General features: G+C 35.5%; 1 protein-coding gene and 1 long non-coding RNA gene across 6 annotated transcripts; both read right to left on the reverse strand.

The window, feature by feature from the left end:
* Positions 1–1,550: 1,550 nt before the first annotated feature.
* Positions 1,551–2,941, reverse strand: LOC147517267 (uncharacterized). Of its 5 annotated transcripts, none has more exons than XR_015211411.1 (3): positions 2,846–2,941; positions 2,155–2,207; positions 1,551–2,053 (listed from the first exon to the last, which is right to left on the reverse strand). It is a non-coding gene; the product is annotated as an uncharacterized LOC147517267 (long non-coding RNA). The 5 variants fall into 5 exon arrangements; XR_015211409.1 differs by lacking the exon at positions 2,846–2,941 and adding an exon at positions 2,515–2,839; XR_015211410.1 differs by having other exon boundaries at positions 1,551–2,207.
* Positions 2,942–16,253: 13,312 nt separating this feature from the next.
* LOC147517268 (serine/threonine-protein kinase PBL27-like) lies at positions 16,254–27,128 on the reverse strand. Its single transcript, XM_086589578.1, has 5 exons — positions 26,702–27,128; positions 26,020–26,219; positions 25,690–25,879; positions 18,383–18,774; positions 16,254–17,448 (listed from the first exon to the last, which is right to left on the reverse strand). Exons 1-5 carry the CDS (start codon positions 26,841–26,843, stop codon positions 16,807–16,809), a joined length of 1,566 nt encoding a protein of 521 aa, XP_086445704.1. The 5' UTR covers positions 26,844–27,128; the 3' UTR covers positions 16,254–16,806.
* Positions 27,129–27,761: the final 633 nt, after the last annotated feature.

Genomic DNA, 27,761 nt, shown 5'->3' on the forward strand with positions numbered 1-27,761 from the left:
GCAGTAAATAAAAATTTTAGGGTTAGTTAGACTTACCCCCCACCCCAATTGCAAGATCCAACTGCTACGATATATCAGATGAAGAAACATGACCGTTGGATCTTACAAATAGGGGGTATCACTAATATTTTTGAAAATAGGAGGATAACACTAATTGCAACTAGTAATGGGGTAAGTCTAACTAACCCAAAATTTTATTATGTGCATGAAGTTTTCAGCACATGAAACTATCATTCTAGAATATTTAAATTTTCCTGAAGCAATTGTACAAAAGAATCTACAAAATTTCCAACCGTTAGCTATATTCACATATAATGGCCCAATTGACAATCACAAAAGATATATATGTTCCAAAATGCATTGGTGATTGATTAAAACTACCATGGTGTAGTGGGAACGAGAAGTAGTGAACCTTTAGTGCACAAACTACCATTAACAAATGTATTCAAGAGCATAGTTAAAGGAAAAACTGATATACAATAAAACCCCGACTAACAGTTCTTATTCCAGCTCTAGCCTAAAGATAGCCATGAGTGTGTCAACGATAAATAAGTGGATTAAAAATTGGTGGATCTCTACAAAATGCAAAGAGGACAAGGTCAAAGCATAAATATTTGAAACTTTGGGGATGGATGTAGTAACAAAGTCTTAAAAAATCCTAACTGAAACTTCCACTTGCATGACGAATCTAGAGTCAAATAGATACTCGTTATAGCGAAAGACACTTTAAACAAACCCAATCATACCATGAAGATTTGACCAACACTAATATATGCTTTAAAATTATCAATAATATCTTAACTTGAGCTCTATGAAGCATACAACAGTCCAAACATGTATTGAGCATTAAGACTTAAAATTAAACAGTCAACTACAACTATTTCAAAAAAAATTACCTCTGATACATTGAATTTTTTTGTCGTGGACAAGTTTTCATGGAGGTTTAGAATCCCTTCCACCCTGTCGTGTTAGAGTATACAACTAAAAAAGAATTACAGTGAAATAAATTCTCTGACACTTATGCAAACTTTTGCTCAACCATATATCAAAGAGAAACAAGCCTCCCACTGCAGTAAAGGGGGTGAAACAAATATTTGGTGTTCTTCATCTAATCTCCTTTTGTAACTGCTGCTTCTCGATTATTTTGCAGCTTGTACGTTAGTTGAGTAAGTTGCCTTGGTGCGAAGCTGGCTAGACACAGTTCATGGTTCTCTTTGGGATTTACTTGATCACACAAGCGAGTTTTCACCACGTTCATCTCAGTTTACAGTATAGGAAGTTCCCTTCTACATTTCACTTGCCTTAATCATCTTACAAAAATTCCAAGGGAAATTTTCTCCAACGACAAAATACTCTAATGCACCAATACCCTCTCTGCTTACCGCTTACGAGCTTTGCCTCTGACATGAAAATTATCCATGGTAAGAGATTACAGCGCCAGAGACATTCCTCGTGCAATTACACTTATTTTCTAGGAGATTTCTGATGATGTCAATATATGTGCAAATGAAAGTCATTTAACAATATGAGATATCCAGCTACTTACAAAATTGGGCAACAATGAAGATATTGTTATCCTATCATTATTCTCAATCCCAACAGATAATATAAAATAGTGTCACCGCACCAGTAATTAGACACCTAGTGCTGCAAAGGAATACAAAACTTGACGGTAAAAATGAAAAATAAACGAATTCTAGATATTAACTTGATGTACTGCAGAGTTCAAAGTAAACGTGAACAGATGAAATCCCTTACTGCCACAACGTGCACCGCCTAAAGCTTCAGACCAGAATGAATGGCAACCACACCACCCACCATATTTTCATATTGAACTTTCTGAAACCCTGCATCTGCAAACTTGTCCTGGGGAGGAAATCTACGTATGCTCTCCACTAGATACTGGCAAGAATCGCTGCTGGAATGACTGACAAGTTGTTGTTAACATGGCTGGGAGCTTACTCCTCAAATTCCTTATGGTTGTCATAAATGCCATGGCCTTCTTGTATCTGGTATCCAGCGTTTGGTCTGGCCGGAAATGAGTCTTCCAACTCTACATTTAATTGATAAACAATTAATTTGGAAATTGAAATCATAAAACTTGGCTAATGATAACGCAAAGACTATTTAATCAACGTGAATGATCAAACATACAATAATCCTTCCTAATTGAACGTTACAGTCACTTAGACCGACGATTAAATTTTCTGAAATGAAACAAGAAAAGAGAAATTAAACACACCGATAACAAAAGTCACTTAATTGAGCGATGTAAAACCAGCATATTTAAGAATTGGTGGAGAGTCAATCGGTATTAAAAGCATTCAATATTTATTTTGTTTTAATATGGGGTTGGTTAAACGAACTCCAACAATCGTGACTCCAATCTAACGCCACATTGAGGCCGTCAGATTATGCGAGATCCAACGAACCGGATCTATTTGATCTATTCATTCAATTATAAAGGGGCGTTTCTGATATTAAAATTTTTTTTTAAACAAATAAAACAAAAACCTGTAAATCTGTAGAGAAACTCATAATCGTAATCTAATAGGGCTTCAACAGACAAATTCGTCTAACTCATACTATGGATTGATTGGTACGGATTGTTGATCTTTTTTCTTTTCTTTTTTGGAATTTGTATTCAGGTTATAAGTTGCCAACTAAAATGTGGTATTTAATCCTCTCATTTTCTCAAGTTAACGAAAATGGGATCTTTAGCTCAAATGATAAAACACTTGAGATTTCAATTCATCTCAAGATCCATATCTCATCAACAAGTTAGATATACTTTTTATTTTCTATCTAGATTGAGCGCGATAGGGAGAGAGAGAAAGAGAGGGACCGTGTGCTGGAGAAGAAGAAGTTGGAAAAGAGATAGAATTTGTTTGGTCCAGAGAGAAAAATGTGAGAGTTGGGAAGAAAACGAAGTGGGAGTCGTGGGTTTTTTTTTCTTTAACTTGCTAATAAGGGACGAAAACACCCCTATTCATATTAGACAAATAAATTGAACAAATCTTGTACGGTAGATTATTTAAGATCTAACGGTCAATAGGCGGCGTTAGATTGGAGTCACGATTGTTGGAGTTCGTTTAACCAACCCCTTTTAATATTTGACCAAGAGTATTTTAGTTGTAGAAAAAAATACTGGTCCAATTTAAAAGCTACTTTACACTTTTACAGCATCTCTAAGGGGGTAGTAATTTCCTTCTAAAACTCGGAATTTCACGGAAATCCAACTCTAGGTGAAAGCAAATTCGGTCGTATATCACCTGTCTAGCCGCATCTGTAGAAACAAATTTGGGATTTCGGATGCGGATGCAGCATTGCAAATGTCGTTCTAAATTTTTTTTTTAACTTTGACCAACACTACGCGCCATTACTAATGTCGCGCGCTATTGCCACTGTTGCGTACTCAAACGGGCAAAAACGGCCCGAATTCTACATCTATATATCTACACTCATTTTCTTATTCATTTTACATACACTCAACTCAAACATTCTTATCAAATAACTCAACTATTTCACACACAACACTCTCAATGTCACAACCAAAACAAAGTAGGGGTCCAAGTTGGACAAATGAAGAAAATATTGCTCTTACTAGAGCGTGAATTGAGATTGGAGAAGATCCTATAGTAGAAAATGATCAATCGGGACAAGTTTATTGGGAACGAATTATGGCTAGGATGAATGAAATTCAAGGTTTTAACCACAACTGTAAATGGAAGGGAGTCTCACAACGTTGGTCGATTCTTTTACCATTCTTGAACAAATATCATGCTATACTAAGAAAAGCTTGAATAACAACCTCCAAGCGGGTGGGAATGCAAAGACATTGTAAGATTCGTTTATACTTCGTTTAATTTATACTTAATTTTCTTTTATATTTTTATTATATACTACTTGATATTGTTTTTGTTTTTGTTTTTTTTATAAACGTAGCTTACAGACACGACAACAACTTATGCGGCTACTACTGGGAACCATGGATATGGCAAGATTGTTATAATCTAGTCAAACATACTGTCATAGCCCAAATTTCTAAACAATTACAAAGTGAATATTTGAAATATAAATATCTCAAACATCACTATGTTCAATTGTCTAAAAACCTAGGCTATGACGGGGTGGATACAACTCATGCCAAAACCGAAAACCCACATCATCAAAAGAATCAACTTAACAACAAAACATCTCAAAAATTTCTCTTTTTCACTTTATAAAAAGGCTATCTTCCGTCCCAATAAAACATCAAACAAACTCTAAGAATAAAAGTCTTCAATATCATATTCTCATGTCATATGAATATGAAACTACGTTATTACATACTTCCAAAAAGATCAGACCTAATAAAAGAAGTAACAGACTGCTCCAGGAAACAAATCCAAATCAAACGCCGTGGTTCCACTGTCTTCCACCTATGTTCCTAAAAACACACTCACGTTGCCAAAACAGAGCAAACATGGGTCAGCAAAATGGAATTTGCTGGTATGAGTAGACTAACAACATAAATACAATGTCATACTTTAATTATCCAAACAATCACTTTATATTTTTCCATAACTTAATCATTCTCAGCTTAGAAGACAGGTAGTTCCGTCATTTCAACCGGCATAGTTTCTTCCCAAGCAAGACTTCCATTCTATTAACTCATTATAATAACCCACCTTAATTACTTAATAATTGAATTAAATCTCACCGATATCCACTTCAGTATAATGGTAGGACAGCGTCCCTGCACAAAATATTATTAAGTCCTACCCTCCTGCAAATGAAAGTTAGAAATTTTATATAACATATGTAGATATCATATAGGTATTCAAATGTAAACCCAAGAACACTCGCACAATCAAATTAATTTCTCTTATTAATTAGTTAATTACTTTTCTTATACACCCACCCTTTAGTACCTATGTACCTTAGGTCATGCTCGTCACATTCAATGAATACCTAGGTCATTCATGGCACAGTCAATGAATACCCACCCATCACATGACATCTTCAGTCATAAAATCTCATTTCCAAAACTTGGGGCATGGAGATATTCTAAAAGGGTGTGGTAAATTTGTTAAGAACACTATTGAATTTTATTGCATATGTTATTTTAGAGAACAGAAGAGTATATTGTTTCTTGTATTATTGTTTACGCGTTATTAATATAGATTGATGTCTAAGTGTCATAGCGTCGTATATCATAAAAGACTGATATATCACATATTGGTTAATACACGTACACACGTATATATATAAAGTCTTAGCCTAACGCCAAACACGCTAATAGCCCTAGTCCTATCATAATAGACTTAATCATTTGTCGAGTCAAAGGTCAAACTTGGTCAACTGGTCAAAGTCAACCTACCAAGGGTCAACAGCAGTCAACCAGTCCTAAACTCATCTAACCAAAAACCCAAAGACTAAGGCCTAAAGTGTTTAGTCTTTTCCAAGCCCAATCTAAACTTAAGCCCATAGATTTATAACCTGACCCACTTGGATTTATTTTAAGTTCTATGGACATCACCCATCCAAAATAGAACTGGCCCAAAACTAATAGGTTTCGGCCCAAAACAAAAAAATAGATTTAGGCCCAACCCAAAAATAATAGAATCCGGCCTAACAACTAACTAATGTTAGGCCCAAGCCCAACCGACCAAATAGGTCGTCTTCCTCCCTCACTAGCAGCCTCTCCTCCACCACTTCCACTGACCAACCACCATCAACCACCCATATCTGGCCCCTCTAAACCCAACGGTTTTAACCTCATGAAAAATCATCATCTATCGATACCATCATAACCCGATTCCCCCACTCCTCCAAATTCGCGGTCGGCGCCATTAACAAAGCTTGGGAGCTTTAACAGCACCATTAATAGCCCTCACACACACACTACACTACCCCATCACCCATAATCCATTCCAGTACTCAACCAAAACCACAACAACAAAGTTCAAATAATCTAAGCTACTGGGCGATTTCTCTGGCCACCATTAACGGCCTTTCAAGCTCCAACAGCCCACCCAATTTCAACCCAACAACACCCAACCACCGATTCTAAACCCGACATCCATCTCTAAACCCCCGACATCAACCAAATAAAAAAAAACAACCCACACAACAACAGTATAGCAGTTTCAACGATATATAGTACAAATGTTAGTTTGGTCTCGCGCCGCCATTAACAGGCCCATAAAGCTTCAGCACTTCATTTTCAGAGTTCCACCAGTTCCGACAGTTTCAATAATAACAAAACAATATACTAATATTTAACCAGTTTAACAATAACGACACAGGACGAAGAAGAATGAACAGTAAACTGAGTGAAAACATTGGAAAATAAAATTGTTTCTGTATACCGGTGAAGTAGAAAAACTAACTACTCACCCGTGATACGCTCCTGCTACCCACTGATATCAGCTATCAGAAAAAAAAAATCTTCCTTTTCCTCTCTCAGTATAACTCTTTTTTTTTTCCCTCTGTGTTTAAACTCTCCCCATAAACTCTTACGTGTTTTCCATTTTTTTTTTATTTGAAAACCCCCCGAAAATAGGGAATGGAGTTTATCCTCTTTACCCTATCTCTTTATAATCTTTATCCATTTTTATTATTATTATTATTTATTGTACTAGGAAAATATAATTAATAAAACTCAGGGTGTTATACATACGCCAAAGTGGCAAAGAACTCAGTTTCGCAACGAAACGCTTTCTCCAAGACTAAAGAAGAAAGCAAGATCCAGAGATCTTGAAGGCTTCGATTCTTCATTATCAACCCCTTCAACGCCTCACTCTAACCCTTCACCTTCACTGTACTCGGAATACGATCCTAGCAGTACCAAAGGTTTTTTGGAGAGGTCGATTGGTAGGAAGCAGAGCAAATAAATTGAGAAGAACAAGAAAATTGATTCTACTGTCGAGGGTAATGTTGCATCCACTGCTAAAAATATGGATGAATTTCTTCATGCTTTTAAAGAAAGTCGAAGACATAGAGAAGAGATTCTAGATAGGCAATTTCAAACTATGATGAAATTGAAGCAAGAGAAGACAATTTTTTTTTTTTTTTTAAGCAAGAAAAACTCCGTATTAGAAAGGAGGAAAATTAAATAAGACTAAGTTGTTGGCAATGTCACTCAACAAACTCAATCCTCGTACGTGAAGGGTTTTAGAGCTAAAACAAGAAACAATTGTAGTTAAATATGAAAAAAATGGCTGGATCAAGTAGTACAAATGAAGCTTCCGAGGACGAAGGAGTCAATGATGACTAACTTGATAACTAGAGTAACTCTAGTAGTATGTAATAAGGGTGATATGTAATAATTATCTTTTATTTATTTATTTTTATTTTATGTTTTTGCAATCATGTATTAGTTGTCGTTCTATTAATAAAAATTGTAATTCATTTACTAAATTAAATTGATCAAAGGAAGTAAATTAGAACTTATCAAAATGATCAAATGAACCGTTCTAAATCACACAACATAATAATAATCGTCATACAACAAACTTAATATTATAAATTATCAAGTCTTCACTTCTTACATACTCTTCCTCTGTCGTGAACTCCTCCTCGACTGTCCTTGTGCTAAACTCTCTGTCTATCCATGTGATGAACTCTCATGATGTACAGTAGTGTGATCAAGCTGAACCTGTAACTCATCAACCTAGCGTTGCAAATTATCATAATCCACATGAGCCTAGGAAAGAAGTCTCTCTCTCTCAACACTGTAAGCGAATACTGAGGAGCGCATGCCATCATTTACACTAATGCTTGTCTCATATCTCGTGCGTAGCTCATCCTGGAATAATTATTCATTAATAATTTATGATATTTTCATAATAAACAAAAATAATAAACCAAAACCAATAAAAATAATTACCAGATGTAGATGTCCAAGGTCAGGCTCTAACTGTACGACGCAAGTGCCATCAATAGAAGAAATAAGATGGTAAATCATCTGGCCACTCAGATCACTCAAACTGAAAACCCAAGGCCACTCTGACTAAGGGGGATCTGGCGCTGGAACAATGTGTGTACAGGTCCCTGCTAAAACGTCAGCTATGATGGCTGGCCAATCTGATATTCACGTCTGACACCCATTATGTTAACCATATGAATGTTGCCTATACAACCCATAGTTGGGAGCAAATGACCAATAGATGCCTTAAACCAATAACGGTAATACTGCTCATAAGTCTGCAATGTAACTAGGTCAGAAGCTACTGGTCAACTCCAATCCACGTTTCTTTCGATGACTTGATATACGGTCATGTCCTTAGCCTCTGATACATGGGTTAGCAGATCAAGATACCAGAGCATGGTGTGAGCTGTCTGTAACATCTATCCCATAAATACCACTCCATATCACTCCCGCAAGTGAATATCATTCTCCTATGAGAAATGAACAATGTGTATCTACAATCATTCGCGTCGACGTGCACAAATGTCCGCCAAGGCCTCCAAACAATAGAAGCCTGTGTGCTAAGCTCGATCTGGGTTCGGACAGAAGTTATGTTATAACTAATCTCACTAGTTAGACGAGCTTGACGAGGTCCGTGCCAAGCCCTGAGCCTAGGCCTCTCATTGGTGTACTCTGTTAGGATAGGATTTGCAACACGGAAATACTCATAAAACCATACCTCTAAGAGAATGACCCTCCCAGCTGGGGACTAGTGATAAAACCTTCATAATGCACGTTTATTGATTTCAGTTACATATTTTCTTAAGTCCGAGGTCCACAGTCCAAAGTCCGAAGTCCAAAGACCCAAGTCCAAAGTCCAAAGTTCAACGTCCGTATAGTCGTACATTTTAGTCAAGTTACCTTACTCACGTGGGTTTGGTAGGATAGGTCGAGTAAGGGATCGTCCAAACCTTAGGGCTCGGAAAAGGTTCACAACTGGAATTACAACTTTTGGTGAGTAAGATTTTAGGTTTTTTAGTTGGATTTAATTAAATTAACGGTAGTGCAATTAATGTAAATTACTACGGTGATTTTGATATAGGTAAACAAAGATGGAGAAACAGGGAGAGAGAGTTAATCATGCTCATGCAAGAATCATTTTTCAACAGTTTACTATTACATCACTACATCTCTAATTCCTCTCTTGTTCGGAGACGACGTCGAGTATTGATCCCTAGCGCATGCCCACATCTCTAGGTCGCATTGCACTAGCATAAGGAGTTTAACTAATATCTCATCTCTGGTATATTATTTCAGCTCCTGGCTCGATTTCACATCAGCTGGACAAATTGGAGAGTCGTCGACACTGCAGAGTCGCTACAGACATTTTAGGTCACGACGACCTGCTCGAGCATCAAAGATCTCAAATTGGTACGATCTCGGTCATTTTGGGACCGGATGTCTAATCTATGCCTAAATCCTAAGTAGTGATTCTAGAATATTAAAGAGTCAATCCGATTTTCACATCGAAGCAAAGATAACCCTCCCCTTGAAGGGGGGGATTAGCTCATGGTCATAGATGGAATAATAAAACTTGCTGTATACATTAAGTAAATAAATGCATGACAGGAATTACACTAGAAAAGAAATGACTGCTATTAAGGGTAAAATAACTTACAGTATTTAAGCTGCTGAAATGGAAATGACAGAATGTAAGTACTGAAAGAAAACGAACTAAAGCTAAGCGGATGCTAAATCATGAAAATGCTGAAGGGAAAATAATGAAGGCTACCCCCTCATATATATAGGCGGAAGACCCTTCACGTGAAATCCTAACAATTAATCAGGTTTGTTTGTTACCTAATTGAAATCCTAACAATTAATCAGTTTTGAACTTTTCAATTAGGTAATTAAAGTTTGTCCTTTAGCTTATAAGGTTTTGTCTTTATATGTTTTATTTTCGTCTTTTAGCCCAATTCAATTCAAACATTGAATTGGTACGTGTCTTTCCTCTTGCAAGGTGGCACCAAATTGAACTCATCACTTGCCACATGCCTATGCTGACTCGTCATGCCTTTGGGCCCGCAGAATGGGTCCACTTAGTATGTCCAGTGGCGGCGTCGATTTTGGCGTTTTTATGACTTTCTGTCCTTGCGCAGAGTTCGTCGCCCGGGTCGCTATGGCAGCTTCACTAGCCAATGTCGGCATCTAGATTTATCCGATTTGAGCTTCGGAAGTTTGCTGCTTCTTTATATGTGGACCCGTTCTGCACTGGTTTTGTTCTTTTGGAAACTTCGGCTTTAGTCAAGCTTTGTTGGGCTTCACGAGGGTTGAGTGGGAAACTTCAAATATTCCAGTATTCCCGTACTTTGATGCATGTTTTATCATTATATTCATTTTAATTGCGGAAACCTGCAAAAGTACGAAAATATAATTATTACATGATTATTAAACACATAATCGACCAAAATGTTATGTCTATCGGGGTTTAATATTACAGTTTTGGGTGCTTATCAACTAGTGACAGCACCAGTCTGTCGAGAAGCCTTATCTAAATAATGCAACAAATTACAGTATATGGCTCCACCAAAATCAATACCGCCTAACTCATGCAAGTGCTCAAAGTTGGCTAGATACCCCAAGTTAATCGTGGAATAGCCAGAAGGAAGAAACAAGACGCCCATCAAATACATACTCATCAACATGTGTTTGACCATCATCAGAATCAAGTGAAAAATAGTTTATTAAAAACTGCAACCCATCATATCATTAGTCAACGGTGTAATCTATGCAGCCTTGATACCAGAAATCTTAACACTAGCATTGTCATATGACTCCTCAATCAGACAAGGGAAGAAAGTCATCATTTGGGCACAACTTTGAAATTTAGTGCTACATCTCAACGGATGACCTAATCCTATACTCAAACTAGATATCATACAAAAATCTAGTGGAATGAAGCCCAACTCTCCCTGAGGGAAGTGAAAAGTATGTGTACATACTATCCCACCATATTTCAATTAAACCATTGATAACTCCCTGAACATCAATCTTATTGTAAAGTATGTTAACTAGATGACCGAAGGGAGTCGCTAGAATTGCAAGCTCTAACATGGTCAAGTGCACCGACTTTTTTAATATCATCCCGCCACATCTTAAGCGCACGTGGAGTGCACCGAACCCAATACATAACGCATCTCTGATGTACGCAAAATGAAACTAAATTAAAAAAATAAAAATAAAAATGTACGTATTTAACTACTAAAGTTAAATACTACTGCTAATATATAAAATTAAAATACATATATGTTGTTCAAGAACAACTCTTGAGACATGGTTATCATGCCACCTCCTAGATACCAGTCTAAGATGGCTGAAATCCATAGGCTTAGCAAGAAATTCAAAATCGGCTTGCTGATACTGAAGCAGCAATGGATCATCCGGCTCAACTCCCTGGTTTCCAGCTCCAGAAGTTCCTGGTTCATCATCTAGATCACCCATGGGATTGCTCCAAACCAGTGCACTATTACCATTGTTTTGATCTTCCTCACCATCACCACTCCATCTTGTTTGGTTATTATAGACATATTCGTCATCGGAATCCATTTTTTTGTTAGAACTAGAGAAACTATGTTGAAAACAAATGTGTGAAATGACAATAGTCCGACTGTCACACGACATTTAAACAATCATAGCACGAGACATTGGTAAAGTCGCGCGACAGTACTAATGGCGCACGACAGTAATATTGGTGCGCGACATTACCAATGGCGCGCGTGGTAAACCCTACAATCAAATTTGCGTCCGACATTTGCGACCACCTAGAGTTAGTCAAAATTTGTGTCCAATTTCTTCAAATTTCGCCTTCAAATTTGGAGATGATATTACCACCAGCTAGAGATGCTCTTAGTAATAGAGATATATCCTTATCTACTATCTATATACTAAAGCAGATATCTTTAAAAGAAGATTTTCTCTCTCCTATGTGGCACTCTAATATGATAATTAGTCTTTTCTCTATCCTATGTGGCAATATGAAAGATAGTATCTTCTAATAGCCTACAATTCCACATATATGGAACCTCTTTGGAGAGTTTGAGTGTATTTCCAATTCTTATATATTTGATCAAATAAAAAACAAAATTGCTAAAAATTAAATGATTTGTAGAAAATAATTTCCTATTACGAATCAAACACTTTTAGTGTTCTAATTCTTATATATTTGATCAAATAAAAAAAATTGCTAAAAAATAGGTGATTTGTAAAAACTAATTCTCTATTACAAATCATACAATTTTAGTGTCTATGATAAAACACTAACTTATTACAAATATATCCTTAACACAGCATCAAAACATAGTTAAAAACAATTATACAAAAAATAACATCATAAAATATATAATAGAAAATAAAAATAAAAATAATAATAACGGCAAAACAATAATGACAAATATTTTAAAATATGTATAATACTGAATAAAACTAGCGTCAAAAAACAATTAATGGGGAACCGAAAACTGGATGCAAATGTATCGAACTAACCTCAAATAATATTTAACGGAAAATCGGAAACTGAATGCAAATGCAATCATTAAACTAATCTTAAAAAGTAATTAATAGAAAATCGAAATATGGATACAACTGCATTAAACTAACCTCAAATAATAATTAATGGAAAATCAAAACTTGAATGCAAATACATCAAACTAACATCAAAAAATAATTGTCTAAAAATCGGAAAATGGATGTAAATGCATTGAGCTAACCCTCAAAGATTAAATTAACAAGAAATCGGAAACTAGATGCAACTGCATTAAACTAACCTAAAAAAAAATTAATTATAAATTGGAAACATAATGCAAATGCGTGGAACTAATCTTAAAAAATAATTAATGAGAAATCGGAAACCAGATGCAATTGCATTGAACTAATCTCAAAAAATACACTGGATGCAAAACCTCAAGAAATAATTAACGGAAAATTGGAAACTAGTTGCAAATTCATTGAACTAACCTCAAACAATAATTAACAGGAAATCAGAAACTTTATGCAAATGCAACTTTATCAAATAATAAACGAAAAATTGGAAACTGGATGCAAATGCATTAAACTAATCTCACATAATAATTAACGAAAAATCAAAAACTGGATGCAAATGCATTGAACTAACATCAAAGAACAATTAACAGGAAATTGGATGCAAATGTATTGAACTAACCGAAAAGAATAATTAACGAGAAATCAGAAACTGGATGCAACTGCATTGAACTGATCTCAAAAAATAAATAACAGGAATAGAAAATTGGATGCAACTGCATTGAACTAACCTCAAAATATAAATAACGGAAAATCAGAAACTGTATGCAAATGCATTGAACTAACCTCAAAATATAGTTGGGTTATATGTTATGGGAATGTCTCGATAAGTATAGTTTTGCATTTAAAATGATGTTTATATTATGTCTTTCCGTATGATTGAGAACTCCTTGCTATTCGAGTAGCTTCAATATATATGAACTTCTTCTTATTAGGCAATCTCATAAAACTTCAATCAAACTTCTATTATTAAACAACAAAATGAAGTTGAAGAGTTTTATCAAATGCGAGTTATGTTTTTTTTTTAATGGAGAGTGAGATTTTCACGTTATAAGAAATTTGGTTGAGTGATCCATATAATATCAATATATAATAGTTTTACATATTTGCAAATATTTTTCAGAATAATTAATATAACAGCACCCTTTCGTAGATAATCTTTGAAGATTTCACATAATGAGTCATGCATAATTTAAAGAATAATTAACGGGAAATCGGGAACTGGATAATCTTCGATGATCCCACATAGTAAATTAAGCATAATTTATTTTTTATGTCATGTTTGCAATGACACTACAGATGGATCAGTAGAAATTTGTATTACACACCACATTGGATAATTATAAGAAAATCGAAAACTAGATTCAAATACATAACTGAGCTCAATGAGTAATTAATGGGAAATCGGAAACTTTATGCAAATTGCATTAAACTAATGACAGAGAATAACTAACGGGAAATTATAAATTGGATGCAAATCTTTGAAAAATATTTAACGGAAAATCGGAAACGGTATGCAAATACATCAAACAAACCTCAAATAATAATTAATGGGAAACCGAAAACTGGATGCAAATGCATTGAATTTAACTCAAAAAATAATTAACATAAAATCAAAAACCGAATGCAACTGTATTGAACTAACCTCATAGAATAATTGGTGGGAAATCGGAAACTAAATGCAAATGCATTGAAATAACTTTAAAGAATAGTTAGCGGGAAATCAGAAATCGGATATAATTGTATCGAACTAACCTCAAAACATAAATAATTATAAACTAGATGCAGATGTATTGGACTAATCTTAAAGAGTTATTAATAGAAAATCGGAAACTAGATCTAAATGCAATGAACTAATCTCAAAGACTAATTAATGAAACATTGAAAAATAAATGAAACTGCACTGAACTAACCTAAATGAGTAATTAACGGTAAATTATAAATTTGATGTAATTGCATTGAACTAATCTCAAAAAATAATTAACGAGAAATCAAAAACTTGATACAAATGCATTGAACTAACCTCAAAGAACAATTAACATAAAATCGGAAATTGGATGCAACTGCATTGAACTAACCTCAAAAAATAATTAATGGAAAACCAAAAACTGGATGCAACTGCATTAAACTAAAATCAGAAATTAACTAACGGGAAATCAGAAATTGGATGCAAATGCATTGAAATAATCTAAAAAAATAGTTAACTAGAAATCGAAAGTCGGATGTAACTGTATCACACTGACCTCAAAGCATAAATGTCCACTTTTTTTAGCCTTCTCACATTAGTAATTACGAGTAATTAGGAACCCAAAACGAAAGTGAGTTTATAAAAACAGACTCTTACATCTATGCAAACAAATTGTAAACTATCGAACTAACTTAGAAAAGCAATTAACGGGAAATCAGAAACTGGATGCAGATGTATTGAACTAACATCAAAGAGTAATTAACAGGAGATTGGAACCTGGATGCAAATGCAATTAACTAATCTCAAAGACTAATTAACGAAACATCGAAAACTTGATGCAACTGTACTGAATTAACCTTAATGGATAACTAACAGGAAATCATAAATAAGTGGATGCAATTGCACTGAACTAACCTCAAATAATAATTAACGGAAAATTAGAAACTTGATGCAATTGCATTGAACTAAACTCAAAGAATAATTAATGAGAAATTGGAAATTGGATGCAACGTACTACATTAAACTAACATTAAAGAATAATTAATGGAAAATAAAAAACTTGATGCAAATGCATTGAACTAATAATCCTAAAACATATTTGTATTATATGTAGAGGGAATAAATGTCTTGACAAATATAGTTTTGCATTTTAAATAGTGTTTATTATAATTCTTTTATTGTAATTGGGAATGTCTTGCTATTCAAGTAGCTTCAATATTATATTTGTCATATTGGGCATTCTCACAAAGCTTCAATCAAACTTCTATTATTAAACCTAACAATAAAAAGAAGTCGATAAGTTTTATCAAGGCTTGGTGCTTCCTTTTTATAGAGTAATTAGTATAATTTTCATATCTCATAGCTATGCATAGTTGCTAATATTTTTTAGAATAATTTAATATAATGACACCCGTTCGTAGGACACGCTCATGTGAAAAATCTTTTCAAGTGGGAGTAGTGTATTCTTTGAGGATATGGAAACAATCAATCTGTTTTAATGATCTGTACACATTACGTAAGCCAAATGATGATGATTTACCGCTAAATCACCATAAATCTAATAAAACTATTATACAACCTAGATCGAGTTTAAGATAATTTTATTTGAAAATTACGGATTAATATTCTAAACCACAATGTGAAGAGGCTATTTCAATTTGAACCCTTAGTTTCCAAGTATTTATGCACTATAATCGTTGCTCATTAACGTATTTCGATTTATTTTCAATAAAAATATATTCTTATTTGAAAATTTGCCGCTAAATCACCATAAATCTAAGAAAACTATTATACAACCTAGATAGAATTTAAAATAATTTTATTTGAAAATTACAGATTAATATCATAAACCACAAAGTGAAGAGACTATCTCAATTTGATCCCTTAGTTTCCAAGTAATTATGCACCATAATCGCTGGTCATTAACGTATTTCTATTTATTTTTAATAAAAATATATTCTGATTCGAAAATTTGTGTGAGACATTTTGTAAAGCCTTTTCAGCACACAAAATATTTAATAGATTCCGAGCGTATGCCCGGGTCCAAAATCTAGTACAACTCAATAGAGAAGCCAATTTCAAAGGAAGAATATTATGTATAAACCCAAAATCACGAGTCTGAGAATCATACACAGAATCATACACAGAACACTGTAACAAGCATAAATATAGAACAATAAGTCACCCAAACCGGACCTAAATACACCCGATGAGAGCTTATGGGGAAAATCAATTCTCATCCAACATCCACTTCTTATCTGTCGTGGTGAAAAGATAAAAAATAAAATAAAATGCCTAAATACAGATTGAACACTAGTCTGGCATGTATGCTTTCGGCTATCCGTGGTGTCTAGAATCACATTTATATTCCCTCTGGCCCTTCTCAATCTGTTCACTTTCAATAATCTTTCATGTTAACTGGAGCATCAGCAGTGGGGAATTGTAGGTCAAACAACAATACTCTATGTGGAGGACTCCCTTATTCCCTGGTTGTAGATGAAGATGAAACCAAGACATAACCATTTCTTCTTCCTTACAACAAAGGATGGATGGAAAAGATAGAAGAGTATTTCTCTCCTGATGGCCAAGAGCAAGATGAATTGTGATTTAGGTATGAGAATCAGTTACCTCATGGCTCATTTGTACTATCGAAGCTACCCATTGTATTTGAACGCTTTCGCTCTCTCCAATTTTCACCCCATACTTTGGCCTCTGCAACAGCACGTTCTCTATCTACATCACGATTGAAATGCTTTGGTGTATCCCTTGCTCTTCCTGCATAAGCAGGACTGTTCTTCTGTGAGTCCTGCCTCTCAGTCTCATTCAACCCAAATTTCCTCCCAGACCCACCACCGGTTTCACCTCTCCCAACCTCTGCACCAAAGCTTACCCCTCGGACAAGATCTTTGTGTCTAAAATTTGGAGAATCTTGATGAGGGGACTGTGATCCACGTCGTCCACCACTCACAACCTCATCTTGGTAATTTGATCCACTTCCAAAGCTGCTTTTGTGACCATCCTTGCTCCTGGGGGTAGATGGGCCCACTTTGTTATTTTGAGCAGCAGCTGCGTTTGGGTCGTATGTTTGAGAAGCTAGATATGTGAGAGCAGTTACAACGTCACCAATAAGAGGCCGGGTAGCAGCTTGCTCTTGCAGACACATTGCTGCAACAGCGAGAGCTTGGTAAAGACCACGCATTGGATAACGGCCCTGCAATAGTGGATCAGCCATCTTTGGAAATTTCCGGCGGTCCTTGAAAAGTGGTCGGGCCTGTAAAAGTTGTATCCCAGAGAATGGAACAAAGAAAAAAAAATGCTGATTCAGTTATAAAATACTTCGGTCAAACAAGAGAACAGCACAAGTGAAGTACTTGATGTTGAAGCAGTGACTTCATAGGATTTTAACAATATCAGAGCAAGAAACAGACACAAGTTCTAGAAAAACAACGAAGAACTTCTTGAAAGAGTAGATGAATAACCCAAATAACAATACTTATATCTTCTTTCCATCATTGCTCATTAATTACACTTACAAACTTAAAAGGCATGGAGGAAATCTTAAGAATAAAGTAAAACTTCTTTGGGAAGTATCATTAAAATACAACTATAAAGTTACATATTAAGTAAATGATTGCGAAGTTTACTATCTTCGCAAGAGTTTTTAATAGATTCATAGCTGCAAAACGGATCAGAGATTATGAGCATTTGAAAGGGACATGACAACTGCCACAAGCTAATTTAGGTTTAGGTGTTTTGATTGTCGTGTTCTGGGGACATCTTTGCTGGTTGATTTAGGTGGGACTGTCTTGGGTGTATGGGTTTGGGGTCGTTAAATAATTTCTTCTTGCTAATGGTTAATGAAATAAAGAGTTGATGTAATTTTTTTGGTAATTACAAAAAACATCTTTAATCTATTAAAGAATAGAACCTACTATACATACAAACTATCTTAAATAAATCTGATGATATAAGATGTTATCTTATCTTTCACAGGAGTTACTGAACAAAAACTATATAATCAACAGCAACTTTTAGAACCAAAAACCATTTCTATAAAAGAGAGTTGCATTTAAGCAAAAGAGAAAATTTTCGTTACACCAAGTAATTATGAAGACGTTGCTTACTAATATAGATCTAAATAGATTCATTTCCCAAAACAAGTGATGGAATAAAAAGGGAAGTAAAGAGGGAAGACGCCACTTTACCCATGCAACCAGGTTATTCTCTCCAGGAGCGCGGGTGTTGTCGATTGCCTTACGCCCTGTGATCAGTTCTAGGAAGACCACACCAAAACTGTACACATCAGATTTCAAGGTAAGTTGGCCAGTCATGGCATATTCTGGAGCACAATACCCATAGGTTCCCATTACTCTTGTGGAAACATGGGTCTTGTCACCAACAGGACCTAGCTTTGCAAGCCCAAAATCTGAGAGCTTTGGATGATATTCTTCATCTAGAAGGATGTTTGAAGATTTGAAGTCCCTGTAAATTACAGGAGGGTTTGCTTTATCATGCAAGTATTCCAAACCCTTAGCTGCCCCAGCTGCAATCTTCATCCTTGTATTCCAATCCAGAGCTTCCTTGTTGGGTGGAAGATCTGAAAATAGAAAGAATCAGTTAAATAATCTAGATGAACAAGAAACTTGTAATTATTTTATTGGGATCCCTATTTTATTAGTACATAGATTAACTTGTATATATATATGTTTGTCTTTCCCTTTATCTGAGTGGGATATCTCATCCTACAAAGTTTGGGTTTATGATTATACATATACACTTCACATTTTACCGATCAAGAAAAAAGAAAAAAAAAAATCATAAATTTATTTGGGGCACTTGAAGACATCATTCCCAGTCAAACAAGAGATACAAATTGTATCTATGTAACACTAACTCCATTAGACGTTAAAGCAATCCAATTTCAGACGGATCAAAGACTGAATACCCATAGGGATAACAATCTAGTCGTTAGTAAGATAAGTTTAACGCTCAAACATTTTAACGATCAGAAAAATACAAGTACTACTGAATATATTACACAGCATGTTTTTTCCTCTATAAAAAAACTCAGACCATTGTCTTCAGTTAGTGAAATTGTTGTTCTCTTTGTTCTCTTACTTAGTTGAAAAAAAATTGGGCTTTCTATGCTTCCATTGCTTTCTTTCTCTTATATTATATTATTATATACATAGTACCAGAAAAAAAAATTCAAACAGTGAGACTTTTTTGTGCAAGAACCGATGAAACCTCATAAGCAAATAGTAACTTAGCAAACTTTCCTACGAAACTCCAACTCCATTTCACCCAAATCTAAATTTAATTTCACTCATTTATATACTGAGCCTTGAACGCACGCAATCTACCCATATCTAATGATGCACGGATACTCCTAAAATGCCATTGCACCCGTATCGGTCGGGTACGATACCGATACGGGTACTGGATACTTTTAGGATACTTCTAGGGTACTGGAATCCCTGAAATAGTCCTGATCCGATAGTTCTACAACATTAAAATGTAAATTGTTCTTGAGGCTTCAAGCTGTATTGACTTTGACATGTGTTATAATAGTTTTTCACATATTCTTGACTAACTTTACTCAAAGAACTACTAACATGATTTTCAACATATATTTTAAAATATTCATATTAATTAGCCGTACCCATAGGCCGTACCCGTATCCTAATATTTCAAAAAAGTTGTATCGTACCCCATACCAATGTCACCGTATCAGTACCCGTATCCGTATCCGTATCCGTGCATCATAGATCCATATGATTCTATCAAAAGTATTTGGTGTACCAAGCCTCCAACTAAAGTTAGGATATCCACATTGGTTTTTGCAACCAATAGTACCAGTCCCCCACACTTTTCCAATGTACCCAGACAATGAAACTATGAAATGTTTGCCAACTTTGAAGTTTGAACCGAACCCCTACCATCCTCTCAAGTTACCAAGGACTAGCATAAATGACAAATGAAAATGAAATGAAAACGATATAACAAAAGTAGGCAGTTTCACTTTTAATGGTTCATAACTATACATGAGTTACCCATTACCACCACTTGAAAATCCCAACCCATGGATCGGGTTAATTGTTGAAATCTCACCTTACATGGCTTTCAACTTTTTTTACCAGTGAACATTCAATCCATTCAACTCCAAAGTAGAAAATCACACAAGTTACAAAAGAAGATTTTCGGTAACAAGATGCTACTAGATCATACTCAGTTAAACCCTTGACTTACAAATTACTTTCCACTCCCCGAAAGCTTGGACAAGCATTTGCCAAATCAAACAGCACCTCTCCTCTTCCACTGTCTCGTGTAATTCTTTCCCTTTATGCTCGGGGATCCTCAAATTTATCTCTTTCCATATTGTCCAAACAATCACACTAACAATATGATCCACTAACCACTTGGCCTTGCTAGACAATGGACCCACAATCCATTCCATGAAAGCCTCTTAACATCTGATGGGGAGTCCCAAGGTCTATGGAATGAATATAAGAATAAACTCCATACATCTGTAGTTAGTGGGACATTCACAAGAAGATGATCGATACTTTCTTCCATCCCCTTGCACAAAGAGCAAAGATTTGGAAGATTCATGCCCCTTCGGTTAAGATAATCAATTCTTTTGATCCTTTCCAAGTGAGTTAGCCAACAAAAGAAGGATACTATAAATGGAACAGAACTTTTCCAAATCTTTTTATGTGGGAAACCCATAACTCTCTTTGTAGCCCCAAGATTTAGCAAATCATATCCTTGGCCAAGATCAAGTAAAAGATTTCACAGTAAATCCATCTTTATCCTCCCAAATACACTTCCTAAATCTTAGGTGGCTTTCAACTAAGAGGTAATACCATGTTACGATCCCACCATGATAAAGAAAAAAGAAAAACAACATAATTAAGTATATGGATACAAGGAACAAAGTGCTATGAAGATTAAAAGTAAATCTGATGTCTTCCAATGACAAGTATAGATTCCCTCAGACTAAAAGGATGGAGATATGCTTTCTGCTATGTAGAACAACAACTTTTTTCAGTTTTTTATAGGTCAAAATGAATCACCACTGGGGAGTTGAGGGATCTGTCAACTACCCTCTTAAACATGACACATGTATAATAAAACAGGGTGACTTGCCTAACCGGTTTTTGTAGAAAAGCAAAACAATAACACTTCTTCTCTCTTATTAAAAATCTGACAAGTTGCAAAGATCATTTATGACAACAAAACAACATCTAAGAAACAAGTACTATGGTTCGAGCCTGACAGCTTCCAATCGACAACTCTTATGATTCTTATCTAAACATTGATAAATTTGGTAAAGCAATGTGATCTCTCTAATGGTGGCTCTTGATCCTCTCAACTTCCAGTACCTTTTCTATATATTTTGCACTCCCCTTGTTCTATGAATAAATTACTGAAGATGGGATAACAATTTGAATGAGAAGAAAATGATTAGATTTCTTTAGAAAACCTATCTTGATGTTTGTATTATTCATTTATTCTAAAGAAAATTGAGCTCAGGTTTTTAAATTTTCATCTTTTATTTCTTATCATCAAAATTTGTTTGTCAATACCTGATTTTCCTCCAGTAAATTGGTTCCTCGCGACCTCATCAAATTTTTTTGAAAGAAATGAATTAAGTGTTACTTTGGTATCTTTATAAGAATAAGAGCAGTCTTCAATTCATGGACTTTTCTGCATTCTCTTTTAAAAAATATTTGCATTCTTAAGTGATGTATAATCTACAATAGTCAACACTGTATAGTGTATACTAAGATGTCCAAACTTTGAGTTTGTTCTCTTCTATCTTCAAACTAAACAGCTACTTAAAATATCACCAACCCCGCTGAGCTTAGGTGTTTCCTTTACCCCATATCCAACCTCAATAGACCAAAGACCTGCAATACCCATTTTAGAAAAGTAAAAACAAGAAAATTCACCAAACACAAGTTGATTGTTGATCTATGATTCAAGTTTCTTAGATGAGTTATCCTACAAAACCTTGGTATGTGTGTTTGGGGGGGTAGAGGCACCCAACAAAACAACATCTAAGAAACAAGTACTACAGTTCGTGCCTGACATCTTCCAATCGACAACTATTATGATTCTTATCCAAATGCCAAAGTAAAGGTTTTCTACTAATCACAGACATTCAACTAAAGCAAAATAACACCCTCAATAAAAAAGATCAACTCCTCCAAAGGGAGATATTTTCTCTCAAAGTGTTTAACGTTTCTCTCCAACCATAGGTCTTTTATAATAGCAAAATGAAGAATCACCAAAATTTATCCTCCAAGGAGTGGCTTCTCGGGGATCAAGATGCCAATGATCTTTCAACAGACAGGAAAACACCCTCCTTAGCCCTAACGAATGGACAGAAAAAAACAAGAAACATGCAAAACTAAAAGGAAGGTGGATGAGAGTACAACTGAACAAGGTCCAATTGCATATACAGAGATGCAATAAGTTCTAAAATAAGATTCCTCGTCCAAAAGGAAATGGCCAACATGTTAACAACACAAATTCCTGGCCCTACATGATATCAAAATGGTGAAGATTTAAACTTGTCCAGCACACCAAGGCATGAGGCGAGATCTTGAACCTCCAAGCACAATTACTAGGAAAATAAGGGATAGGTGATGTGCTGCAAGATGCGAACAAAAAGTAAAATGCAATAACCTTGAAGGGAACCTTGGTGTTCTTCGCAACAGTCCAAATTCTACAGCTTGAACCTGGCCTTAGAGAAGATATGGGGTTCAATCTCCTTATCAGCTCAGTATCACCCGCAATAAAATGTCAGATTCAAACCAAGATTACCATTAACTGTCCTCTTAAAATCAGAGATACGGCAATCCTCAAGGACAGGGATGGCATTAACTCTTGAAAAAACTAAATACGAAGGAGAAAAAGAAAAGAAACCAGTAGCAGAGTTCAACTGAATTATCTCCTTTCTCATGGTGTACAAGTATCAGATTGAGTACAATGCAAACTAACAAAGGAACTTTGCACCATAAACGTAGTGGTACTTTTTTTTATCGGCAGAATTCATTCACTCATTGAGCTTCAAAAATTACAAAAGTATACAAGGACTGGTTCTCGTAGTAAGACACTACAAGAAACCAACTACCAAACTTACCTCCCCAATTACAAACCCATTTTACAAGACAAGAGTGTCCCAAACACAAATAAAATCTTGATAGGTCACCCCTTGGTTGCAAGGATTTGCGCATGCCCAATCATGTAGCTCCTCTTTAATCCTTTAATTCCTTCCACAACCTTGTGAACATATCGTTCCATTTCCTCAAAAACACTTGTGTTTCTCTCTTTCCACAAAATCCATGTGGCCTTGCTAGAAAGCAGTAGCAAAATTATCTATCTACTAAGCACCACCTTGATGTTAGTCGGTACCCTTAAGACGAGAAAAAAGCTCCCATACCTTCTTTGAGAAAACACAAGTGAGAAGAATAGGATCCTCACTATCCTCTTCCTCTTTGCACAAAGAACAAATATTTAGGAGTTCCATACCTCTTCTATTCAAGATATCTATGGTTTTAATTCTCTCCAAAAACGCAAGCCAACAAAAGAAAGCCACCCTAAAAGGAAGCGAATCCATATCTTCTTGTAAGGAAAGTTATGGATCACCTCCTCTCTTCTTAGGTTTTCCAATACAAGCTTTCTTGGAACACTTGGTAGAATGACTTCATTAAGAACGCCTCTTTATTGTCCCACACCCATCTCCTCGTATCCCCCCCAACTTCCTCCTCTCTTGATAAATAGTAGACATAAAAGATTCATAAGTATCAATCTCCTTGTAATTCAAATCCCTTGTTAACATCATATTCCACTCTACCTTTGCATTCTTGTTAGCGGCCAACGTATACATTTCGCCAAATTGCTCCCACAATGTGGTCTCTTGCACCCAAATGTCATCCCAAAGAGAGATAGACTCCTCTGTAACTGGTGAAAGCAACATCTTTGAGAAAATCATTCCACCGAAGCCCCTCCAAAGTGTGACCCCATACAGATTTGTAAGTTCCTTAGTAAGCTTCTTACTAGCCCCCTCATCGTATTTATCCACCACTGCCTTTCTCCACAAATGCTCGTCTTCCTCCCATACATCCACAACCACTTCGTCATCAATGCTTTATTCATAGACAAAAGATGTTTACACCGCAACTCTCCTTGTTCATATGGAAGATTGAGAAATATCCCACTTGACTAGATGAATTTTTCTCTTCTCCCCACCACTACCCCAAACAAATCCCTCAAATAACTTCTCAAGCTTCTTCACCACCCCCACATGAATTGGATACAAAGAAAAAGAAATAGCTAGAAATGTTACTCAAAGTGGATTCGACCAGAGTACACCTTCTACCTTTAGATAGGCACTTAGTCTTCCATCCCACAAGGCTTAAAGCAGTTTTCTCAATCACCTTTCCTCAAATAACTTTTGACCTACTTTTAGCTCCCAAGTAACTTGTAGGTAACGTCTCCACCTCACACTCCAAGACATTTGCTTATATCCACTAAATTATTCACCTACGCCACGCCATAAATTTTGGATTTAGACAAATTAATCTTCAAACTAGAGATCATCCAAGCAAAGAGATTCTAAACCATTGCACTAGCAAAGAGCATTGTATCATCCACAAATTGTAGCTAAGAGATGGAGATAGCACCCTCCCTATTTGCAGCCTTGAACCCATTGAGAAGACCATAAACTACCAATTGGTGCCAATGATGAACAACAAAGGTGAAAGTGGGTCACCTTGCCTTAAACCTGTGGACACTTTGAAAAAAACCAACGTGGCACACCACTTATTAGTGTAGAGAATGGATCCATCGAGATACACACCCTTATCCATTTTCACCACACTATTCCAAAGCCCATCTTTTCCCTCGCGAAGTCAAGGAAGTTCCAAGAAACATGATCATATGCCTTCATGAAGTCCACTTTGAATAACATGTCTCCTCCCATTTTCCTCTTTGCATTGACTAGCTCATTTTCTTAAGGAAGTGTTTTGAAAATTGGAGATAATGCCCCCCATTACCCCCTTCAACCTTGAAGCTCACACTTTGGTAATAATTTTGAAGATAGACCCAACGAGACCAATAGGTCTATAATCCTTAAGATCCCTCGGTGCCTTCCTTTTCGGGGATTAGAGTGACATGAACCGTATCAAAACTAGTGGTACTATAACCAGCAATTCATAATCCATAAAGAAGGTCAGCACGTCATTACTTAATGCCTTAGTAAAATGCCATCGTTTGATATTATAATTTTTTACTCAGCGTTGTTTGTAAATTAATGACGTTATGATTACGTATTAGGTAAAGCTTGTGGGAATCGTTACCACATACTTGGTTATAACACTGCTGCACAAAAATAACTCTTACTAAAAGAACATCTTATGCATGAGAATACAGATATAGGTTTAGAGAGGTATCTCATATCGAACAAGCTAACCAACTTCATATAAATGGTTCATAAACTAACCATGCAAGTGATCTTCCAATGATCCCAATGGCATGAACTCGTAAACAAGAAGGCGCTGGTCTCCATCAGCACAGTAACCAATCAAGTTTACAAGGTTAGGATGGTGTAAGAGGCTAAGCATAAGAACCTCCACCAGGAACTCCCTGTTTCCTTGAAGGCCATTCCTATCAAGCTGCTTTACTGCAACTACCTGCAAACACAATTAGTCCTACATAAGACATGACACATTCCGATGGAGTAAATTGGCTCAGAAACAACCCTCAACTTGATCAAGATGAATGTTACAAAATGTAGAACCCATGAGTTGAAAATACAGTACTCCCAACTAACCTGTCCAGTGCTCTCCAATCGACCTTTGTATACCCTTCCAAACCCTCCTTCACCCAAAAGGCACTCTGGCCTAAAATTTTTAGTGGCAGCAGCAAGTTCTCTAAATGTAAAAGTCTGTGCAGCTATATGTGCAGTGGAACCATCTTTCGAACCTCCTGTTTCCTTCTTAGAGTCAGAACCATTTCGAGGTTTTGATTTGTCTGCATCACTAATTAGATCAGCTCCAACAAAAGGGAAAGTATAAGATGGAACAAAGAAAATTTCCCAATATAACAACAGAAGCTTATGCATTGCATATATACACTTCCGCATGTTTCCATGTGGCAAGAACAAGACTCCAATTCGACACCTCTTCAGAGGTGAATGTACACACTACCAAGTTAGTCTAGATGGTTAAGTGTACCCAAGACCCATCTCAAGTTGCTCATTACATAAATACAGTAACCAATGGATCACCTACATGTTACAATTTCACCTTCTCATCCTAAACTAACAAACAAAGTGACAATATCTAAGCTAATATCCACTTCTCAACATCTTAATTACCATAATCTATAAATTTCATAAAGATCAGATCACTTACAAAATACATCACAACCCAATAAATTCCAATCTAGTCCAAATGAAAACATACAATACCATATAAAAATTTCAACAGTAATAAAAAGTAAAAAAAAATTACCTGAATTGAGTTTAGTGATATTGTGATGAGACTGAGCAACAGAACCATCTTTATTAACAAACTCTTTCTTCTTCCCACTATCTTTACTATTTTTCTCATTTTTTTTTACAGAAGATCCAAAACAAGGAAAACACTTACCCATCTCAAAAATAATATATAAAAAAACAATCTTTAGTATACCCACTCACTATTTCATCATTCTAAACCCGCCCCATGTCTTAGAATTTGAAGCCGAAGCTAATTCATGTAAACAGTTTGAAAAATGGATCAACAACAGTGTTGGGGAATTGAGTATAGGGAAATAAGAGAGAAGAAGATGAACATGGTTTTGAGAGCAGATCAACAAATCGAAGAAGACCGATTGAAATAAAGGGAAAAAGTAAAGACTAAAGAAGAACAAATTTAGTCTTTTTATATATATATATATATATTTTTGTTTTAATTTTATTTATTAATTGATAATAATAATTATGAGAGAGAGAAAGAGAGTTTTGAGTTGAAAAAATGGAGAGGTAAAAAAATTTAATATTTGTGAAGAGAGAATGAGTTTGTAGTAGAGTGTGGAGTAGGAGACAAGGAAAGTCTATGCAGGCTAGTACACTAACTGATGTTGATATGTAGCGTTTTCAGTTGTGTGTGAACATGAATAGTATTTAGAGGAGCTGGAGTCATCTTCTATGGTACGTAGAAGATCTAGGATTATATAAAATTCTGTATTTGTAAATACCATTGAGGAATCATACAAGTATGTATTATAGAACATTCATTCAATCGAGTTTTGACTAAGGAGTTGAGGAAGACTAGCATGGCTCCTAAATCTCTATAGGTATAATAAGAGTAGGAAAGGAATGACAATAGTATATATACAATTTATTAGTACTATACTACATTAGATTTTGTTTAAATGAGCAATTTTGTTTACCACACTTTTTATACCATATTCCCCAACAATTTATATATATACTAGCTTATAGGCCCGTGCATACGCACCGGCTCTTTTAAAAATATTTTTATTTTTTTTAGAAAATTGGGACTACCGTTTTAGTTGCTAACCCGTTTT

Source organism: Coptis chinensis, chromosome 2, assembly GCF_015680905.1.
Source record: "Coptis chinensis isolate HL-2020 chromosome 2, ASM1568090v1, whole genome shotgun sequence".
NCBI lineage: Eukaryota > Viridiplantae > Streptophyta > Magnoliopsida > Ranunculales > Ranunculaceae > Coptis > Coptis chinensis.

Excerpts from the sequence above, each read along its gene's own strand:
- LOC147517268 (XM_086589578.1), bottom strand. The coding sequence starts at position 26,843 with ATGGGTAAGTGTTTTCCTTGTTTTGGATCTTCTGTAAAAAAAAATGAG. Across the intron at positions 25,880-26,019 it reads GATTGGAGAGCACTGGACAG|GTAGTTGCAGTAAAGCAGCT; the intron begins GTTAGTTGGGAG and ends TTGTGTTTGCAG. Across the intron at positions 18,775-25,689 it reads ATTGGAAGATCACTTGCATG|ATCTTCCACCCAACAAGGAA; the intron begins GTTAGTTTATGA and ends TTCTATTTTCAG.